Source organism: Rhinoderma darwinii, unplaced genomic scaffold (genome assembly GCF_050947455.1).
Source record: "Rhinoderma darwinii isolate aRhiDar2 unplaced genomic scaffold, aRhiDar2.hap1 Scaffold_121, whole genome shotgun sequence".
NCBI lineage: Eukaryota > Metazoa > Chordata > Amphibia > Anura > Rhinodermatidae > Rhinoderma > Rhinoderma darwinii.
Genome location: NW_027461955.1, coordinates 557206 through 572512, shown reverse-complemented (window position 1 = coordinate 572512; position 15307 = coordinate 557206). Strand labels below are relative to the sequence as shown.

The following is a 15307-nucleotide window of genomic DNA, read 5'->3' as shown; positions in this document are numbered from 1 at the left end:
GTTTATGTAAAAAGATCTACACTAAGGCTACCTTGTAGTATCTGAAAAAACTGATCTGTTTATCATTATAATGATCGGCAAAAAATTGTGGTAGTGACTCCAATGAGCAACCTCATATGCAAAGAATATCATTTATATACCTTTTCCAGGTTTTGACATATGCGGTAAAAAGATTGTGGGGATAGATGGAGTACTTAAGTCATTACGGATAGGAGAAGCAGGACGGGGCTGTGCTATCTGTGAATTCACATCCTGTTTAGAAGAGAATATTGGCAAGTGAAAAGATCTGAGCAACTTTGACAAGAGCCAAATTGTGATGAGGGATGTCAGTATCTCCACAATGGCCGGTCTCGAGACTGTTCCCAGTATGCACCAATTAGGACCAGTTTGGGGCTGTGCAGTCATAGACCAATCAGAGTGCCCATGTTGACCCCTGTCCACCACCAAAAGCGCCTACAATGGGGAGGTGGGTGTTAGGACTGGATCATGAAGCAATGGAAGAAAAGTGGCCTGGTCTGATGAATCACATATTCTTTTACTTCATGTGGACAGCTGAGTGCATGTGTATTGCTTACCTGGGAAATAGATGTCACCAGGATGCATGAAGCAGATGAGTAGGCAGGGGCAGTGTGATGCTCTGGGCAGTGTTCAACTGGGAAACATTGGGTCTTGGCATTCATGTGGATGTTACTTTGACACTTACCACCTCTACCTAAACATTGTTTCTGACCAAGTACACCCTCTCATGGCAATGGTATTCCCGAATGACAGTGGTCTCATTCAGCACGACAATGCGCCTGCCACACTGCAAAAATTGTTCAGGAATGGTTTGAGGAAGATGACAAAGAGTTCAAGTCCGATCCACGTAGGCCCCACTTTGCAACTTACTGGACTTCGAGAATCTGCTGATGACGTCTTGGTGCCAGATACCACAGGACACCTTAGAGGTCTTGTGGAGTCTATGTATTGACAGGTCAGATCTATTTTGGAGGCACAAGAGGGACCTACACATGGTTATGCAGGTGGTTTTTAGAATACCATAAACACAGAACGGAAGTGTTGTCATGGGAACACTGAAGAAGAGCAGCTGCAGGTTTCAGGCTTTTAACTTCAAACAAAGAGAACAACTAAGTTATTGAAATAATGTTTTACAATTTCTTGTACACTAAAGAATCCTTTACATAACATTTCTGGTATTTCGCGTTTAGTACTGTAAATTATTGGCGCCAAGCCGAGGCTTAAGTTCAGGGTTCTTTACAGTGGATATTCCCATGGATATTTTTTTTACACAACAGGTGGTGGTGTATGTAAGGAAGAAATATTTACAACATGTACAGACAAATAACAAACGTAAGATACTCAAGGCCAGTAAAACATTTCTGTAGCACTCGGTATGTGACGGTATCAGTACGTTCATTTTAATTATAGTGTTCTCAAATATTGCCCTTGGACTTTCCAAGACATAATTATGAATATATACAGCTGCCTGCTTAGCAAAACGGTATGAGATTTCCTGGAAATGTTGTGAAAGACGGGTAATGACCCCACCATTGGCTCCATCTATTTAATGCCACCAAGATGTTTGTACGATAGAAATAAAGTCAAAATGCATGTGAAATATTTCTGCAATTTCAGATTCGGGTTAATTACTTTAGAACTGAAAAGAAAACAAGCTGCAGCACACCAATCCCCAATTTGCAGACGCGCTCTAATCTTAGGCAGCAAGGACAGACTATTATGTAATGCGTGACAGTAAAGTGCTACCGCCATCTAGTGGAGGAACGCACGATATGGGCATGGGAAGTTACCTATTGCAAATCATGAATATGAAATACAACTTTATTTGTACATTATCTCAATAAAATATATAAAGTAATGATGGGTATCACGTTATTAGGGTCCAGGTAATATGTGTCACACTGGTTGCTTAGCACCAAACATAGTTCTGATGCAAGAACTGTCCATTCACACTGGATATACCTATATAATTCAGGTAAGTGATGGGTTACTGGCATATTATAGCAGACATTATTATGCTGGGCAATATCTAAGGTTGCTTATAGGGACCCACACCTATCTCTAGAACGGGGCCCCCTACATACGGCCACTATCACTGGGCTGCGGCCACTGCCTGACTAGGTGGCCGAGTTTTCCGGAAACAGCCGAATGCGTTTTGCTATGCAGTTTCCGGAACTCCCATAGAAATGAATGGAAGTTGCAGAAATATTGTAGCCCAGCAGGCTACGCTGGTTTCTGTAGCTCCCAAATTTCAGAAACAGCGTAACTCTCTGTGCTCTGCGGTTTCCGTAACTTCTATTGAGTTCTATGGGAGTTCCGGAAACTGTAGCAAAACGCGCTCGGCTTTTTCAGGAAAACCTGACTACCTTGTCAGGCGGTGTCCAGAGACAGAAAGTAAGACAGGGGTCAGGGAGTCAGATTCTAAACATCTAGGTGAGAGTCCCACATCTGGAATATGCCATCAATGTCCGATTTGGGAATACCCCTTTAATTCAACAATCTAAACATATCATTGCAAGTTGTATACAGGGTATCCTCTTCTTTTGGGCTCAATAGTGTAAAAAATTCTACTCGCCGTGCCAACTTTGTACGTGAACCATATTTGGATCTTTTTAGTCTTTGCCACATGTTTTCACTAGATTACCTGAGAACTCATGCATCAAGGGGACAGAGTCCCCAAAACCTTGTGGTGGGATGAGGAGGTTTGGGGAAGGAGGAATCTAAATATTGTTCATGTAAAAAGTTGGTAAAGTATGAGCCCAAAAGAAGGTTTTACCTTGTGCACAACTTGCAATTATATGATTTGGGTAAATAAACATTTACAAGTTGTCCAGTTAATTCATGTTATAAATAACAACTTTACTTACTTGTACAGCACAAGCCGATCTTGCAAAGCACCCATGGCCTGAGACAGAATAGGAGAAATGTCGCACGATTCCTGGGTCAGTGTTCTGCATTCATCTGTCAAGAAACAGTGAAGTACATGTAATAAGAGCAGACATTCACCAAAAATGTAGACACCGCCTGAGAATACTAATGGAAGAGTAAGCACAATTCTGCAACCACTACATCGAAAAAAAACTGCGAATAGTAGGAGTTAAAAACTGTATAAGGCCCTGTTCACACGGAGTTTTGACGAGTTGTTTGACGCGGAAACCGCACCGCAAAACTCGTCAAAAACCGCCCGAAAATGCCTCCTATTGATTTCAATGGGATATTGGACAAGTTTTTTAAAGCGAGTAAAAAAAAAAACGCGTTGCGGTAAAAAGAAGCGTCATGACCCATCTTGAGGCGGTTTCCGCCTCCAAAACCCCATTTCAATCAGTCAGAAAGAGGAAAAAAACGCATCGACGAGTGTTTTGACGAGTTTTTGTCAAATCACTGTGCAAAAACCGTCTGGAGCAGTTTTTGCAGGAGGAATTTTCCTCCTACAAAAAACGCCGTGTGAACACAGCCTAACTGAAATTCCCAGAACCGCAAGAAAAATGCATGATATTGGCCTGAATGGTATACTACTAAGGGAGCAAAGTACAAACAGCAAACAGTATAAGAAGATTTCCAGTGGAAACCCAACTTTCCATGTCTCCTTCAGAACCGTATATCCTCGTTTATCTGGCGTGGCGCACGTCCTAGAATATCCAGGTCCACTCTCTGCTCGCTGAAAACAGACGGGGGACTGGGTGTGCCTATTATCTCTAAATATTATCAAGCAGCCATGATAGCATCCTTGCCTAAATTACAAGTTTCGGTAAATATGCCTCTATGGGTGTACCTGGATGTTCCGGAGGTGTCGCCCACCCCGATACAATCTATGCCCTGGATGCCGCCATCCTTACGTCCTACTCATCTCTCTCCTTCTCTTACACACATTTTAACGGTCTGGGACTCTATCAAATATTCCAGTAGATTGATTTCTCCACATCTTCCCCTCATCTCTATATGGCACAACCCTTTGTTCTCTCCTGGCGCAGACAACTATTATGCCTTTAAATGGTGGTGGTCGAATGACATACTTAGAGTTCACCAACTCCTCACGCCCACTCACTCTCGGATTCTCTCGTTCTGTGAACTCCAGACCTCTAAGCAGATCCCCAGTGGCGAGATATTCAGATATCTACAACTTAAAAACTGGATTACTTCTCTTCTCAACAACAGGGATACATCTGACTCTTGCTCACAGTTCGAGAGAATCTGCAGCACCTGCCCAACCTCGAGAGGGATTATATCTCTCTTATACAAATGGCTCCTCAACAATCCATCCCCTACCCCTCATACATATGTGGACCGATGGCACCGGGACTTGGGGATGACGCTGGAACTGGCTGAGTAGCGTAGTATCTGGAGCACAGTTTCACATTGCTCTATCAATACGAATATCTTAGAATCCGCATATAAAGTCATGATGCGGTGGTACTTGGTTCCTAGCCGAATTGCACATGCATTTCCCTCTTACCCTGCTTCCTGCTTTAGGGGATGCCCCGCGCCTGGTGACATGCTCCACATATGGTGGTCCTGTCCTAAACTCGTTAGATTCTGGAGCAGAGTCTTTGGTCTCGCTCAGAGTCTGTTTGGTATAATTTTACATAAAGACCCTAAGTTAGCTCTCCTACACCTCAAACCCTCTGAACTAACGCATGCACAATTTCAATTGTTCTCTTACATCCTATTGGCTGCCAAAATGACTATTGCCCACTCCTGGAAAAAGCAGTCTGTAATTTTTGCAGGTGTCAAAACCAGAATGGACCAAATATTTGTAAACGAAAAACTCACAAGTATTTTATTGGATAGGATTGCCAGATTCGAGTTGCTTTGGCTGCCCTGGATCAATTACGCCTACTCTCACCTACCTGGTGCCATGATCACCGCCTTTTGACAATTTGCTAATAATTTTTCTCTAGATCTCTGGCCGACCACACCTTTACCTTTCCCTGTCTTTCTGTTCCCCTCTCTCCACTCCCTCTTGCCACTTCTCAATTTTGTTTCCTCTTTTTGCATGCTCTTATCATTACCGCCCTGACAGTTTGATATACTGTCTAATGCATTGCTGTATCAGTTGCGATATATTATATGTTGTGTATCTCCCCCCCCCTTTTTTTTTTGTGTGTTCATGCAATATATTTCCTTACTTTGTTGTAAAAACTCAATAAAACTTGTTGAAAAGAAAAAAAAAGCCGGCAAAAAAATGCGTCTAAAATAGTTTCAAAAAAACACGTAAAAAAAATGAGTGTGGTGCAAAACCACTTGAAAAAAAAAAACGGAGATGATTTTTCCAGGCAGAATTTTCTGCCTGCAAAAAACTCAGCGTGAACATACCCTTAGGCCCTGTTCACACCGAGTTTTTTTTTATGTTTTTTGACGCAGAAACTGCGTCGGAAAACGCACCAAAAAAAAAAGCCTGAAAACGCCTCCCATTGATTTCAATGGGAGGCGGAGGCGTTTTTTCCCAAGAGTGGTAAAACCGGCTCGTAGGAAGAAGCAACATGCCCTATCTTCGGGCATTTACGTCTCGGACCTCCCATTGATAATGGGAGGCAGAGAAAGCGTTTTTCGCTGCGTTTTCTCCCATGTTTGCGTGGGTTTCCTCCGTGTTCTCAGGTGTCCTCCCACACTCCAAAAAACATATTAATAAGTTAATTGACTTCCTATGAAACTGCCTCTAATGTGTCTCTGAGATCGGGAAGTTCGACTATGTGCCCATTGGGGACCAGGACAGACGCTGTCTACCCAACGCTGTGGCGTTATTTAAGCAACAGAAATAAATTCTTCCACCCTGATGTTTTGGACCCTCATCCTCTCTCCGGGAATTCCTCTTTGCTCACGCTCTCTCCTCTTTTCCACCTTACCTATCTCGGTTTAAAACATTTCTGGCACCAATTTTTGCTAATATCTGCTGCATCCTTAGGCATTTCTTCTGTAAAGCAATCATTGGTATAGAATATGACTAAAGTATATTCTGCCAGACTATGTACTCAAGAGAACGAAAACTGCTTTTGTTACCATATCAAAATCACTTACTTTGAGCCCATCGATACAATCGCTCATATGAAGTTTCTTGGAGTAAAGCCATCTGCTCCATAATTTCAAGCCTGACAAGTCGATAAGAGAACAGCATTACTTCCATTATATAACATTAAGGGCCTGTTCACATCAGCGTTGCCCCTCCGTTGAGGGGTTCCGTCAGAGGTTTCCGTCGGGTTAACCCCTCAACGGAAAGGCAAACTGAAACCTCAGCTTCCGTTTCGTTCACCACTGAACTCAATGGTGACAGAAACCTAGCGAATGGTTTCCGTCTGTCACCGGTGTGACAGGGTTCCATCGTTTTGACGGAACTCCTCAACTGAAGGGCAACGGTGATGTGAACACGTCCTTTGCCGCTCATATATCCTGCATAATCAGAAAATGAATCAATCCTTTAACCCCTAATGAGCCTTCATTATTCCACTTTCTATTAATTATACAGTATAATGATACGGCACTTGTAGTATACACACAAATTGTTCTGTTAAAAATGAAATGTTTATTGCTAAATAAATGGTTCTTTTCCCACGGTTCATATAGTTTTACATACATATATTAATACCAAACAAATATCAGGAAAAGATATCACGGCATGAATACCACAATTCTACCAAAGTACGGGTATGCTCACACTTTGTGCAGATTTTCGGATGGATTTACTGCTTTAGAGAACAGCAGAGGGGGGGGGGGGGTGATCATATTCCCCTCTCCTGTAGCAAGGCATTCCAGCTCCCCCCAAGGCTGATCTTTGTGCAGCCGGGCTCCTGTGATGACGTTTCGTCTCATGTGACTGCAGCAGCCCGTCATCGCAGAAGGCCGACAGCAGACCGGACCGGGGGAGCAGGGTTTCGTCGCTACAGGAGTGCAAGGGGAGACAGAAATTTCTGCAACAAAATCTGCTGTGTATGAATTTACACTAAGGGTAAGGTCCCACGGGGCAGCATTGACGTAGCTAAAAACCATGCCGGCCTGCTGTTCTGCGCTATTTTAAAATTGGGAACACCATGTGGAACACAGGTATGTCCGTGATCCGTTACCCGATAGCTACTTAGCAGCGTCAGTCGTTTTGTAGCGCAAAATCTACTGACAGAATCCCTTTAATTATCGTAGTACAAATGACATTCGTCACGACAATTCAAGACACCAATTTCGTATCCACAACTTACCCTGCAGTTTGCTGGTTTGTTCGCAGGAGCAGTTTTACATCATTGTGAATTTGTTTAACTTTTGCCAGTACCTTGAAAAAATCCTTGAAATGAAGAAAACAGATGCACGTTTACAATCTAAAATACCTACAATATTTGCATGCGCAATAGGGTTTTATTAAAGGTTATTTAAGCCTAAACATTTATTCCTTATAAACCGGATAGGTGATAAATGTTGGATTGTGGGAATCTTACTGCGAGGACGACCACTTACTAGCCGTGGTGGGTAGTGGTCGTATGGAATGGTGGACAAGAATGTGTGTGGCCACTGCATACAGCTCCTCGGGTGGTATGGGAAATACCAAGTACGCTTTAATATTACAAGGGTTGAGCATTTACATAAACTTTACCACTCCAATTTTGAACATAACTAATCTACAGAAAACATGGGGGTGAATTTATTAAGAAATGTTGCAGTTTGCGGAAAAACTCAGTATTTGCACAAAATTTAGCATTTTAACGCCTCCACCATTTTTTAAAGGGCTTAGTGTGAGGGTTGTGGCCACCCACGGCACGGTAAATTCACTTTACTCCAGGAACTCGAAATTATAGCGGAAATCTACTCCAGCTCATGGCGGATGTGGATTTCCTTATATGGCTCATGGACAGAGATGCACCTAATTTATTAAGAGGCATGAGCCAGTCTAAATACATTCCCCCCATTGAGGAACTATTGTGACTGCAGCTGTGGATGAGAGCGAGCCTCATAATACAAACAGTTTCACACTCTGAAATGTTACTGACACCAACAGAATAAGTGCAGAGAAGAAACTTCTGTAAAGATAACCCGTGATAGCCGAAAACTGTGGACAGTTTTACCTAAAAACATCTATAGGGAAAAGAGGGTCGGCAGAAAAAATAAAGACAGTATGGTTGCCCCACTTTTCTCCTGACTTTAGAGGTGTGGATGGATCTTACGGCACAGATGATCGACAGACATAATAGACAATGGCCAGCTTAACCGCTAAGGACGCAGCTTCGTTTGGTACTTAATAATGCAGCATTCCAAAAGCCATTACTTTTTTTTTGTGTGACGAGTTGTATTTTTTGGCACCATTTTTGGCTACATATCCTGTATTGTATAAATTTTATTAAAAAAATAAAAATTGGGATGGGAGCAATTCCATTGCTAGGTGCACAGCTGCTATCTGCGATTGCGTCACAGTGGCGCCATTGGGGTAAAAGAGAAAGTCCCCTCCCTCTGTCTAACCACTTAAATGCCTCGTCCAGCATTAACCACGGCATCTTAGAGGTAAAACAGCTGGATCAAATTTATCTCTAAATCCATCCGTTAAATGTGGGTGTCGGCTGTATAATACGACCGGAACGCGCAAGTGATGGCGCGGGCACAGATCCTGTCCTAGATTCATCACTGGGCCGTAATATTCTGTCGGATCGTGGAGACTGCACAGATCCCGTGACGTATTAATAAAGAACTTGGCAAGAAGGGGGTAAATTACAGATAAACTAGATTTTTTTATTTTTGTCAATAGCATAAAACCTCTGCCCTATGCTACATGTTTGCATCATTATCTCATCTGACCTCCCCATCTTTCTTCTCTCCGCTTAGGCTTCATTGACATCTGCGTTAGGACTCCGTTCCGACGGAGCTTTCCGTCGGAACGGAGCCCTGACTGACACAAACTGAAACCATAGGTTTAGTTTCCATCACCATTTATTTCAATTACTGACGGATCCGGTGCCAATGGTTTCAGTTTGTATCCGTTGTGCAATGGTTCCGTCGTTTTGAAGGGATGAATAGCGTAGTCGACTGAAAATCAATGGTGATGGAGACGGACATCTATGGTTTCAGTTTGTATCAGTCAGGGCTCCGTTCTAACGGAAAGCTCAGACGGAACGTCGGAACGGAGCCCTGACGCAGATGTGAACATAGCCTTTGGCATCATTTTGCTAGGTGGGCCGGGCTTCAGACTCGTGGCAAAAAAACATCAAACCTGGGATTAGATTTTCAGGAAATGTGGTTAAACTTTATAATTACTACAGTTCATAGTCAAGGAGATTTAAGCTTTACCTCGGTTAACGGTCCTTCATGAGTACCTCGAAGTATATGCATTTCATCAGATGTAAGCTGAAACTTGTCTAAGAAAGCATCTGCAACTTGGGCTCGAACTTCTAGCCGTTGGCTGCAAAAAAAAATGTTAATAAAATTTATATTTTATACCATATCCAGATTATTTTTGCTTTCTTCTGCATCAACAAAGTTACGGGAACACAAAAGCAATGGACACACGCCCAATTACATCCAACAGCCATGAGAAATACTGATGCTTACAACTAACTGTCCAATGCATAATACAGTCAAGCCTGACCAAAGGATAAGGACGCAAGTAGCGGATGTAAACAAAGACTCCCTAAATGCAGCAGGTCCCTGAGACCAGCTCAGAGGGACCACATTTTACCATACAGTATAGTATGACAGAAAATACGATTTATAATCCCTTTAAACTAGGTGCCACTAGGTGGCAGTAAAACACTATATAAATCAGCGTGGACTTTTCAAATCCTTGTTTTAGTCTCATATTTCTTGAGTACCAATGTACAAAATCTCAATAAAACTTGCAGCATATTGAACAACTATAAAGTAACTTTTTCCTAAAAATCACAAACCACCATTAAATACAACCCCTTGAATGGTCGTCTTCTGTCAAGTCACTACACGCTCTATCGGCAGTTTTTAGTTCTATCTTTTTGTGTGAAAAGGATGATTTTCCATTGTTCTCAATCAAAGAGCTGCCAGGAGTGGTCACTCAGCTTTAACGGACGCCTGAAAGGCAAATCTATCTAGTTATCCCTCAATATGTGGGCACAGGGTGTGTATTCATTACTAGGAAGATTGCCATTCAGCAGTATAAGAGCTGGATGATCATCCAGATGCAATATTAGGTAAATCCCTAAATCCCTGTTAATCCAGAATGGGATTTTGTTTTTTATCACATGCCGGGTTTTCAGGACCATAAATTCACACCGTTTTTTGGCACCGATTTTGACACAGGGAAAAAATTCCTAAAGGAATTCAGAGGCAGATTTTTTTCTGCCTGCAAAAAAACTCTGAACAAGGACCTAAAATGTCGGTGTAAAGGAATTTGACTGCAAATGGACAACTCAAGAGAATTCATTTACAGACAATTATTTTTATATTTTTAATTTAAAGGGAAATGTATAAAGCATTATCCATAAAGACGTCCAAGTTCTAAGATATCATAAATGTCTCAAATATCAGGCTAAGGATTTATGAACAACCATAATAATAATAATAATAATAATAATAATAATAAAGTAAAAATAGAAGTAACCATGAAAATAACGACAACAATAAAGTAAAAGATAAAGTTTCCCTTTTCTTTGAGCAGTCAGCGTGTATCTCAGTCGCTTGCAGTGATGTGAACGCCTTAAAATCTGATTCTCCAGCTCATAATTATGCGGATAAAAATGAGGGAGCACAAAAGTTCTATTGAAAACTTAAGACGTGTCCCAAGACAAAGGTAGCAGTTCATGGGAATGAATGTTTCGCTGCACAGTCCTGCTTTCTGATCTCAGGAGGGTCCTAATGAAGCCCCGTTTCTTTGCCTCCCTTGTTTCCATGGTAACCAGATTCCGCTACCAGTGCCCTCACGCTGTTCAGAAAACCATGGTCCATTTTCAGCTGCTACGAGTACAACAGAGGCCTGTTCTGTGACAATACAATGGAGCCCAAACTGACTTTAATTCATGCCATGTAGCTTACTAATGCTGCCGCTGTACGCTCGTGTCGGTTTTAAGAATTATGTCACAACCCCGTTAATAATCAGAATGGAAAAGACAGAGCACTAAACTAAACAGGATCCCATTTATAAAACCTAGTATAAACGCGCTAAAAATGCGCTACGTAAAAATAGATTTATCCGCAACCGGGGCCTGTTGTAGTCTTTGACGGTAACTGAACTGGTAAAAGCTATCCCATGTAAGCCGCTGTTAGTAAATAAGAGTGGAGTACATAAGTGCTGGACTACAGTAACCATGGGAAAGGAGATGTTCTCTTACATTTACTAAATTATTATTATTGATCTGCAGGAAATCAAACATCTCTCCATAGCAAGAATACTCCGCTGACAGCTCCAGGAGAACTGCTTCTGTACGGCTGTGTTTTGAGTACAGTCAGATTTGACGGGAAGAATATCACTGCATGGAGCACTATTTTTCCCATGAAAATGTCGGACACCACAACAAAACCTAATGGACCCCATTGTAAGTCAATGGCATCTGTCATTGGACAGATGCGGCAATCGGGTGTGGTTTATGTTTATACGTGTGAACAGAGTCTTATAGATGTATTTGAGGCAACTCCTTCATATACAACAGAAGGAACACCAAGCCATATACTTATATAAAGTACTGTGCAAAAGTTTTAGGCAGTTGTGGAATGCTTTCAAAAATAGAAGTGTTAATATTTTTTTTTATCAATTAACAAAATACAAAGTGAATGAACAGCAGATAAATCTAAATCAAAATCAATATTTGGTGTGAATATTTGCCTTAAAAACAGCTTAAATTCCTCTACGTACACTTGCACTCTGTTTTTGAAGGAACTTGGCTGTAACGGTCACAGAGTGTGTGGACCCACTAGACCGCTCCGCCGTAGCGGAGAGGCAGCTGACCAGGTCACAGTCTATATGAAAGTCAATAGTAGATAGGAACGCTTGGGTACCTGAACTAGTGCAGACCGTGGCTGTGGCTTCGGCTTCAGCACGGATGGAGGCCGGTCCCGCAGGTAGCACCAGACGTGGCGGGCAGTATCCAACGTGGCAGAAGCCACTGGACGTGGCAGAAGACAGCAGGTGCAGTAGACATGGCTCCAACACTGGTAGGCACAGGAACAAGAACAGTACGGGATACAGGAACGGGTAACAACTGGAACGGGAAACACTAAGGGACCATTTGCAAGACAGACTGGGATAAACTAACAACGCTCAGGCAAGGATCAGAAGGCCTGGGGCCTTCTTATAGACCAGGAAATCGTGGCAGATGATGATAATGACGACTTCCTTTGTGCGTTTGTGCGCGCGCTGGCTCTTTAAGGGCGGGCACGAGCGTGCGCGCGCACCCTACGGGAGACAGCAGAACGGAGCTCAGATCCATTGCTGCGGGCGTCGGGAGGTGAGTAAACCCGACGGCCCGTGGCCATGGACGCTACATTGGCAGGGAGGTTGTTCCAAACATGTTGGAGAACTAACCACAAATCTTCTGTGGATGTAGGCTTCCTCAAATCATTCAGTCTAGTCATGTAATCTCAGACAGTCTCGATGATGTTGAGATCAGTGGTCTGTGGGGGCCATATCATCACTTCCAGGGCTCCTTGTTCTTCCGGACGCTGAAAATAGTTCTTAATGACATTGGCTGCATGTTTGCGGTCGTTGCCCTGCTGCAGAATAAAATTGGAGCCAATCAGACACTTCCCTGATGGTATTGAATGATGGGTAGGTTTCTGCCAGTATTTCTCAGCATTGAGGACACCATTAATCATGACCAAATCCCCAACTCCATTTCCTGAAATGCAGCCCCAAACTTGTAAGGAACCTCCACCATGCTTCACTGTTGCCTGCAGACTCATAATTGTATCGCTCTCCAGCCCTTCAGTGAACAAACTGCCTTCTGTTACAGCCAAATATTTCAAACTTTGACTCTTTAGTCCAGAGCACCTGATGACATTTTTCTGCACTCTAGCTCCTGTTTTCATGCTTAGTTGAGTTGGCCTTGTTTCCACGTCGAAGGTATGGCTTTTTGGCCGCAATTCTTCCATGAAGACCAATTCCGGCCAGACTTTTCCAAACAGTAGATGGGTGTGCCTGGATTCCACTGGTTTCTGCCAGTTCTGAGCTGATGGCACTGCTGGACATCTTCCGATTTTGAAGGGTAGTAAGCATGATGTGTCTTTGATCTGATGAACGAAGTTTCCTTGGCCGACCACTGCATCTACGATCCTCAACGTTGCCAATTTCTTTGTGCTTCTATAAAAGAGCTTCAACAGCACATCTTGAAACCTAAAGCCTCATGCACACGACCGTAGTGGTGTGCACGGCCCGTGATTTGCAGCTCGGACAGCCGCGGAGTGTGCACTTATCACGGGCTGTGCACATGGCCGTGTACATTAATTTTAATGATCCCGGATCGCAAAATGCATCCGTAATAAGACATGTCCTATCTTTTTGTGGTCCATGCTCGAAGGGAAATGCACGGACCGTGGAAACCAGGGTCGTGTGCATTGGGCCCATAGAAATGAATGGGACCGCAATTCTCCCGCAGACGTTTGTGTGCATGAAGCCTAAGTCTGTTTTGAAATCTTTGCATGGGAGATACCTTGCTGATGCAGTATAACTAACCTGTGTCTTGTTGCTGTGCTCAGTCTTGCCATGGTGTACCTGTGACATGAAATATTCTTCCACAACCTCACCTTTGTAGCAGAGTTTGGCTGTTTTAAGCCTCCTACACAATGGTTTCTGTTTTAATGAATGACTGTTTCAATCTACATATGAAAATGATGATAATTATCTCGGGTTTGGTATAAATGGTTAATCATAACACCTGACTATAATGTGCCTAATGCGTAGGTGTAAAATCCATGACAAAATCCTTTGTGCAAGTGTACCTAGAAGAATTGATGCTGTTTTGTAGGCAAAGGGTGATCATACCGTATATTGATTTTATTTCAATTTCTCTTCTGTTCATTCAGTAGTAGTAGAAGTATAAAAAGCGTAAAGGGCCTTTTACCCCCCCCCCCCCCACTATAGGTAATGTGGCCATTTTAATAAGAAACCTATGGGCCATGTGGTTATATTTACTTGTGCATATCGGTTTGTTTAAAAATGATAAAATTGTGTTCAGTGTCTAGGAAGGACACCAGCATTTAACTGTTGGGGTTAAAAAAAAATATCTAGCCACATGAATATCATTTATATTTATTTTATTTTGTATCTATCGCTGTATTTTATCCCAACGGTAACTGCAATTTTAGATTCCCAAATGAACGAGCGACATATACAGAAGCGCTGAAAGCAATTTTTAAACTTGTTATACTGTGTTCTCACCTCTGCCTCATTTTACTTTCTAATAAGTCACAAGCAATCAAATAAATTAAAGATTAGATGGAAAAAAGCAATTTTCCCTTAGGTTTTCCGCACATTGGTGTCAACTAAAAACGTTATTTTTTTTTTATCTCAAGCCAAGTTACAAATCCTTTTTTTTTTGTGTACAAGTTATATTATTCTACCAAAAAGGGAGACTAGATCAACGGGGTCATCAACACATTATGAAAGGGAAATTTTGGTGGTTTAAGGGGTGAACCCACCACAACAACTTATCACTTATTCACAGGATAGGTGATAAATGTCGGATCACTGGGGCCCCGCCATTCATTAGCCCCCTGTTTCTCCTCACTGCACAATCACAGTCACAGTAAGGAGGGACTTGAATAGAGCAGTGTGATCTGTCAATCACATAGACATTGAGTTGAGTGGCAGGGTGCACGCTCGACCGTTGTTCCACTCAAACTCCTCACTGCGATTGTGTAGTAAAGAGGAATGGGGGAGTCAGGACCCCCATTCTAGTAAATGGTGGGGCCCCATGCGATCAGTTATTTATCATCTATTCTCAAAATAAAAACAGAGTAACAGCAGCACACTCTGCACGATAAAGGCTCAATGTCCAAGGCAAGGAGGATGCACAGTCCAGAATCCAGAAATCCCATTCCGACGTCCAATGACCCACAAAAAAAATAAAAAGTAGACAGAATCCAGTCAGTTGTAAAAGAAATGGACATGTTTATTTGTACATCCAACATGACATTTCTACGTTTTGACCCACGCAGGGGTCTTTGTCAAGAATAAAGTGCACCGTGCACATTTAACATACCTCCAGTTAATCATCATCCAATAGGGAAATTTAGCCAATGGCTGCATAGCTACCAACCATAAAATACCAATAAAAGTATTGTTCCTATATAAAAACACTTCATATCAAATCATCAACCTAATCTAACTAGAACATATCAATATAATCTCATATTTACGAGT

General features: G+C 42.3%; 1 protein-coding gene across 1 annotated transcript in view; it reads right to left on the bottom strand.

Moving 5' to 3' along the window:
• Positions 1 to 2885: 2885 nt before the first annotated feature.
• LOC142699057 (conserved oligomeric Golgi complex subunit 6-like) overlaps positions 2886 to 15307 on the bottom strand; it is a gene marked incomplete at its 3' end in the record, with an annotated part of 59292 nt that continues 46870 nt past the window's right edge. The window contains exons 5-8 of the mRNA XM_075847975.1: positions 9274 to 9385; positions 7203 to 7285; positions 6034 to 6104; positions 2886 to 2979 (exon numbers count right to left, since the gene is read on the bottom strand). Of these exons, the coding sequence (XP_075704090.1) occupies positions 2886 to 2979; positions 6034 to 6104; positions 7203 to 7285; positions 9274 to 9385 (360 nt within the window). The remainder of the gene's footprint in view (positions 2980 to 6033; positions 6105 to 7202; positions 7286 to 9273; positions 9386 to 15307) is intronic.